The 7,387-nt window shown below is 54.4% G+C and overlaps 1 protein-coding gene across 2 annotated transcripts; it reads right to left on the reverse strand.

The window, feature by feature from the left end:
* Positions 1-1,262: 1,262 nt before the first annotated feature.
* On the reverse strand, positions 1,263-7,163 carry VGLL2 (vestigial like family member 2). 2 transcript variants are annotated; one of them, XM_057368970.1, is made up of 4 exons: positions 7,083-7,163; positions 4,614-4,899; positions 2,372-2,887; positions 1,263-1,303 (listed from the first exon to the last, which is right to left on the reverse strand). In XM_057368970.1, the coding sequence occupies exons 1-4, from the start codon at positions 7,161-7,163 to the stop codon at positions 1,263-1,265; spliced, it is 924 nt and encodes a 307-aa protein (XP_057224953.1). The 2 variants fall into 2 exon arrangements, with proteins under 2 accessions (XP_057224953.1, XP_057224954.1); XM_057368971.1 differs by lacking the exon at positions 2,372-2,887.
* Positions 7,164-7,387: the final 224 nt, after the last annotated feature.

The following is a 7,387-nucleotide window of genomic DNA, read 5'->3' on the forward strand; positions in this document are numbered from 1 at the left end:
GCAGCTCCCTTACTTTAACCAATCCTAACAGACACACCATACACTAAATTGTAGCACTGCAATGGTCTCAAATTTTCTTATCTTTTGTATTTATCTCTGTATATTTTTCTCACTAAGAAAATATTTTCAACTGTTGGGATTTCTACTTACCTTTCATGCAAAATAATAAAATAACTCCCTTTATCCATGTGAAAGATACTTTTGCTCCTTCATCTTGAAGTTTCCAGTTCACCTCATTTCTCTTATTTAGCTTTAATTCTTCATTAAAGTACACAGGGTGAAAGAAGGAGATAGCTTTAATACAGCTTTTCTACTGTTAAATAGCTATCTTATTCCCTCTTTCAAAAAACCCTAAACAAAACAACTACTGAAGTGGCAAAATGACAGCAACCAGTAGGCAATGGGAAGTGTTAGAGGCAACTCAGACCTAATGTCCATCATGTGCTTTTTGTTCTGGTGTTCCCCTTAAAAGCTGTTGGGTTGAAGGTGAGTCATCCTTCATCGGATTGCTTTCTCCCCCTGCTTTAAGAGGGTTTTACTTACACCAGAAAATGTTTATTGTAAAAAGAAAAAAAAAAACCAACCCACCAAAAGAACAACCAAACAACCCCACCCCCAACCAAACAACTGTTATACATCCAATGCAAATGTGCCAAACTCTGAGAAGTGCCACCTTGGTTTTCGTTTTTCTGGGATTTAAGCAGTTGTGAGTGGAACAGCTGCATATCTGTAAGTCCGGGGCAGGTGGCCCCAATCAGACACTTGCCACTCACAACCACAGAGCTGAAAAATCTGTGCAATTCCTTAATAGTCCAAAAATGTTTGTGAGTTCCAGTTTCTTCTCCTTTTAGTTTTCTATAATACAAAGTAAAAATCCAGTTCAAAACTGCTGAGTAGCTTTCTCCTGTTTGCATTCAAGAAACAGCTTTCACTGCCATAAAAAACATTCACACCACAAAAAAAAACTCCAAAATTTCCTCTGCTCCCTGTATGAAGGCCAGTGGTTTTGCATCAACATCCATGAAGTCATTTGACTCTTTCAGAGTAGTCTGGCTGCAGATCTGGGTGTGGGGTCTGCTTAAATAGAAGTTCAATGTCTTTGGCTCTCCTCTTCCAACAGAAGTACTTTCCGAAATAAGTCTAAAAGTATCGCCCTTGCAAGGCCAGGTCCTTTTAAATCCCGTTGTCTTTCCCCGAGCAGCAGGGCCACGTTGGGCTTGGAAAAGGGCAAGGGGGGATCTGAGAGTCTTTGAGTCAGCACATCAGCTCAGAAGGGATCCACCACAGAAGGAGTAACGGCGAGCTGCAAACCAAGATCAGAAGCTGTTACAAACTGACCCGATTTCAGCTCTGAATGCTTAACAGGTAGAGAGCTACAGGGGAAGAAGAGTGAAGGACAGCTCTAAAACCAGTACAGATCCTTGCTTTTATCCTGAGGTTGCAAACCTGAGAACGGAGAGAAGAAAAAAAAAAAGGGAGAAGAAAAATAGGTACAGGCATTTAAGGACAGAGGAAAACAAATTKCATTTCTTTCCAGCTGATATCAGTCTAAAGCATGGGCTCTCCAGAGCCCCAGAAGGCTGTGAAACAAGGAGGAGAGCCCAAGCCAGACTGGAGATGGGCACACAACCCTTCTGCTAAAACTGAGGATGCCRTAAGGAGCCATTAGTGGCTGCAATAATGAAACCAGCATGGAGCAGACTTCCCTTGCCTTTCCTTGCCCCTGACTGAAGATCTGTCGCTGCTGGCTGTGTTTGTGTACCCATTTTTGTCAGCACTACAGTCACGGCCTTGGTTCCAGACACCCCACCAGGCATTACCAGGGGAAAACCAAAAAAGCCTTTTTTGCTCAGCGAATGAAATTGTGCTTTCATCTCAAAAATTGGAAGGAAAAGGTAAATAAGAGGAGATAGTTCATGAATCTACATGGTATCTAGCAATGAACCTTCAGGGCAACATATGGATGGAGACAAGCAGTGACTTTTGGGGCTGCTCCATTCTCTCCCAGCCCTTGCTGCTCAGTGCAGGAGCAAGACCAGGGCCAGAACAAGAGTACCTCAAAGCAACCAGTGCCCTCAGGACATGTTTGAGGGCATCAGAAATTCAAATAATATTGTGGAGATGTGATATGTTGTCTCTCCCATTCTCCCTCTCCATTCCTCACTTGCCTGGCCCAAGAGCTCCAAGAAGAGCACTCAGGGCAGAGCTCAGGTGTCACACACGGGACTTCCACCCTCGCTTCATTCCCCCACGGCACARCCTCAGCCACCTCCCATGGAGAGTCCTTCCCTAAAGCTCTGGACGGTGTGGAGTCAGGGAGCAGGGGTGCAGCTGAGCCGGGAGCCTGCAGGGAGCGAGGGCAGCTCATTACCTGTGTCCACATTGAGGCCGATGCTCTGCGCCATGTCCCCCGTCGCATTGGGGAAGGGGCCTGGCGTCGTCCATGCCGCAGCGGCGCCCGCCTCGCTCTTGCCCAGTTCGCAGGGCGGACTGACCGGCGTGGACACCGAGGCGGGGGTGAGGCGGTGGGGCCGGACGGAGGCGGTGGGCACCAGGAGCGAGCCGTAGCGGGGGTCGAAGTGGGGCCCGTAGACCTCATGCATGGCGGCGGGGCGGGGGTAGGCCGTGCTCTGTGTCCCGATGTAGGGGTGGTGGTGGTGGTGGTGGTGATGGTGGTGAGCGTGGTGCCAGGGCTCGGGGCCGCCCTGGTGCAGGTGGCCGTGCAGGGAGGCGGGCGCGTAGGGGTCGGTGGCAGCGGCGAAGGGCAGCTCRCTGTGGGCTGCGGCTGCCAGGGGGCTGCTCAGGCTGGCCGGCACCGAGGAGGGCTGGTACGTGCTGTTCCARAAGGACGGCGGGAAGATGCGCTGGCTCATTGGGAAGGAACCATCTGGGTGAAAGAAATGGGAAAGAAAGTCGATGATGAGCACACCCCACAAACCCTGATCTCCTTTCCCTAGGGCTCTGTCCCTCCCACTTCCACCCAAACCTGCYCATTCATTCCCTTTATTCCATGAAAAACTGCTGAACTCAAGAACTTGCTCCAAACAAATACAGATCCCTCTCCAGCTAAACATCCAGCACACCTAGCCTATGGCTTATCCATGACACTGCAACTATTTGCTCCAGGTTTCTCTTAGAATGTAGACAGGGAAAAAGGTTGTTATCTAAGGTCAGAGAAAAATCTCTTTTCTTCAGTGGTGGAAACAGAGTGAGAGCTATAATACACCACTGCAAATTTTCAGGACTGGGTTTTTCTTGTTTGTTTTCRTAACAATCTCCTTGTCTAAGCATTTATGCCCAACACTTCCAGAAAAGCGGCTTTTGCATCAGTGCAGTTGCAAAGTGGGCAGGAMCAGTGAGAGATGTGACTAAAGGCAAGCTTGAATCACCCAGATATCTGAGGGCAATTTTTCATCTATTAGACCAGACTCATGCCTGTTTCTTAGGTTTCTTAGGTCAACAAGTTTGGGAAGCCCTGTGCAGATCTTTGGAGATTGGCAGGGCAAAGAATAAAGACCCTACATTTTCTTAGCTCAGTGAGCAACATGCTAGGTGCACTAGTGATTATTAATTGCACAAATAGATGTTATGCATGATTAATTGGAAATGCACACTGTTTCTGAAGGAAATAAAACCATGTTCCTAATAATTCTTTGCCAGGAAACTGTGTCAGCTCTGAGGCTTGACATTACTTGGGGGAAGCGGAAGCAGTTCATGATGAGCAAAACTATCTCCTCTCCTGCCATCAGTTCCAACACTGAATATCTCTCACCCATGAAATATTCTTAGACACTGCATACAGMAATTCATTCAGGAACTGGGAAACCAGCCTTGGCCGAGCAGGTGGCCCTGTGGGGGTTACCAAGCTACAAGAGAAGGCTACCAGGGCTGCCCACAAGGAAGAGCCAGCTCTAACTCCCTGGCAGATGGAGTGTGTGGAAAGTTGTCCCCCTTTGCCCTAAGTACCCTCGTGGACCTGTCCAGTGTGAATCAGGCATGGATACAGAGACCKGKGCATAAGCCATGGCTTGGCCTTGAYAGCATGTGGCCATCGCCAGGTCTGGAAGCCCTCATTTTAAGAATTTTAAGAATCCTTGTCAATGCTCCAGAAGCAATCAGATGGTGATAAATGCAGGGCAAGACAGGGATACACACAATCATTATTTTTAGAGGTGGGAAGYTGAGGAGATGGTTCCCACGTTTGCTTTTTGCTTTGCTCCCATCACTATGACCACTCCAAACCGAAGGCTAGGGTCCACAGGGAATGCACTGGCCACAGTCACAGTGTGAGGGGTCACTGCCGCTAGTTTGGTGGTAGCTTCCACCAGGTAAAGCACCTGCAGTACAAAGGCAATTCGTTTCCCCTGACCACCAAGGCAGCTTCCCCCCGGGCCACGGCAGCCCGGCATAATCTGAAGGGCTTTATTCTTTCCTTTTGTCCCCTAGAAGGGCCAAGCAGCTGGCAGCTGGGATCCCAGGGGATGCCCGCCGGGCAGCAGCCGCTAGCGGGAGGCAGGAGGGAGCCGATATTGCCGGTCGAGGCGGGGGCGAGGTGCCGGCCCGGAGGGGGTCTCCGCCGTCCCCCGCACCCCCGCTCCGCGCTGGGCGCTCACCCCGCCAGGAGCCCGCGTTCCGCGCCGCCTTCGCGCTGCCGAGGGAGAAGCTGCTGGGCTGGCTGAGSGCCCGGCTGAAGTGCTCGTCCACCACGGCGCTGATGTCCCCCTGGAAGTAGGTGAAGAGGACACAGCGGGAGCTGATGTACTCGGCCTCGGGGGGTCGCTCCTTCTCGGGGCTGCAGTCCTCCTCCTTGATGCTGGCCGCGGGGTGGCTGGAGAAGGAGCTGCCGGCGCCGCTGCCGCTCTCCGGGGCTTCTTGCATTTTGGAGTAAAAGGCRAGTTTCTGTAGAGCAGGAAAGAAAAGGGAGCCGGTCACGCAGCACATCAAGATGCGTTGGCCCGCTCTGGGCCAGCCGGCGTGCAGCGCCGAGCCCGCTCCCGAGGTCTTTCCCAGAGGATGCAAAAGTCTGGTCCTCGGCTGCCCGCGGTTCCCTTAGCACACAGCGCAACCCCCAACCCCCGCCCCCATTTCCCTCCCTGTAGTCCGAGGGCAGCGAAGGGGCTGCATATAGAGCTCAGGGCCCGAAACCCACAAGTGTCGGTCGGGATGGAGCAAGACAGTCGCAGGGTGGGGAAGACGCGGCCGGGCGGGGGTCACACCACCGGGTCCCCCGCACCAAGCCCCGCACAAGAAGGCCCTTTGGAGCTGGCTCCGGAGCGGACGGCAATGCCAAGGGGCTGCAATGCGGGGGCACCGACKCGGGGTACGGACAGGGGGCACGGCCGGGAGATGGCCGGGCACCCACGGACCAGCGCCGGCAGCTGAAGAAGGAGAGAACCACTCGGTCCCTGGCTCGGAAAATGTAACACACAGCGGCGAGGGAGAAGGAAAGAGTGGGGAAAAAGACTGGCAATCTCGAACACATTTCAGGGCAAAACTCAGCATTTCCCTGGACAGCAGAAAGCTCCAGATATTTACTACAAGATTATTCTGGTTTTACTGCACTTAGCCGAGTGAGAAAACAGCGAGAGTTGAGAAGTTTGCGGGATGTTTCCCGTCTTTATGAGCCTTAGCGTGTCTGCAGCTGCTGKGAGTTTCTTAGCAATAAGCCCGGGGACGCGGAGCCCGGGCTTGGCCTCTGCGGGCAGTCTTGGGGCTGCSGGCACCGAGGGGACTCTTGGGCCAAGACGCGAGATATATTTAATAGTGTCACTTGTCGCGCCGACCGTCTTTCCGCTTGGCTCACTCTTCGGCCATTGAGGTAATGATCACCCCCTTAATAACGTCGTAAGCCGTGTGCCGGGGGCTGATGGCGTGGTGGGAGGGCAGGCAAAGTGGGAGAAGACATCATCTGCTATTTGCGACGGRTACTGGGCTCCGCTGCCGGGCTCTGGAAGCGGCACAGGGACCACCACGCCGCTGGCCCCGGCCCGGCACTGCACGGCGGGGGTTGCACCCACTTCGGCCCGGGGTGCTCTTCTCTATATCCATCCCCTTTTTCGTTATCGTGGCGGGGGGAAGAAATTAATTTCTGGAAGGAGTAAGGGGGAGGGAGAAACTGGGAACTCAGCGGGGCAAAAGGAAAGCGGTGTGCAGCAGGTGCAGCCCGGGGAGGCGAGCCTGACCCACGCGGGACCGTGCGCGTCCCGGCGCCAGCAGAATCCCGCGCACCACGGGCAGTGAGTGCTCGAAACATCCCCGCGGCCGCAGGGACCCTTTTATTGAAACTTCGGGATTAGTTGTTACCCGCAACCGCCCGGGMGGAGCTACACGCGGTGAGGCACCGAGACGTGGCTCCAGCCCACGAAGCATCCGCGGGTTTCGCTGGCTGCGCAAGCCGCCTGCAGCCCGGGGGTTGGGGGACGGGCCGGGGTCCCGCCGCCGCCGAGAGMGCCCCGGGAGCGGGGAGCATCCTGCAGCTCCTTGCTCCCCTTCGCGGCCGGGGTTTCTTCCTCCATTCCAAACTGGGAAAACCCCGCAACCTCCTGGCTCTCTCGCCTCCCCCACTTCCACAGCGTAACTACKGTGTACCCCTCTGAGGGGGCTGTAAAATCTCCCACCAAGCGGCTTCCGCGGCAGCCGCCGGGATGCCGGCGTGCAGGGGTGAGCTATACCCCGGGAATCCCGGTCTCGCAGTTCCCGACGGTCCCCACACACCGTGGACATCGCTGCCCCGACCCGCAGCGCTCGGAGGGAGCCCGTCCCAGTTCAGACACCAAACAAACAAACATTTAAAAACAAGCAYAAAAGCAAACAATCCCCTTCAAAATCCCTCTGAGGATTAAAATCGCGCGCAAGGCATCCAGCAGCCCGTCGTTTGCCGCCGGGGTACGTACCCTGCCGAACCCCGCGCCAAGGTGGGATGCGGTTCTGCTCCGCTCACCATCGCAGGCTCCCAGATCTCCCCCCCTCCGCCCCCCTTTTCCCCTCCCCTTCTCCTTTTCCCTTTTTCCTTTTGGTGAGGCCATCCTCCAGACGATACCCCTCCCACCTTCTGCCTCTTCACCGCTGTCCCCTACAMGTACCTGGTGGTAGGGGCTGTAGGCTGCTGCGAAGTAGGGCTGGGGAGGACCGTAGACTTGGTACATAACATCCAAACAGCTCATGGCTGGCCGCAGCCGAGAAGTATTTTTTTTCTCATCAACTCGTGTTCTGCAAAGTGGAGTAATGCTTCGCGGGAGGGAGGTTCCCGGGGGTTAAGAGGCAGCACGCACTGGTGGGAGGAGTGAGGGGGGGATGAGGCAGAGCTGGGCTTCCCTGACACCCCTTCCCTGCCTTCTTTCCCTGCCTCCTGCCCTTCCGATAGCGTGGCTCTCTCCCGCAAATACGG

Source organism: Malurus melanocephalus, unplaced genomic scaffold, assembly GCF_030028575.1.
Source record: "Malurus melanocephalus ecotype Western Australia unplaced genomic scaffold, MMel_1.1 scaffold_100, whole genome shotgun sequence".
Lineage (NCBI taxonomy): Eukaryota > Metazoa > Chordata > Aves > Passeriformes > Maluridae > Malurus > Malurus melanocephalus.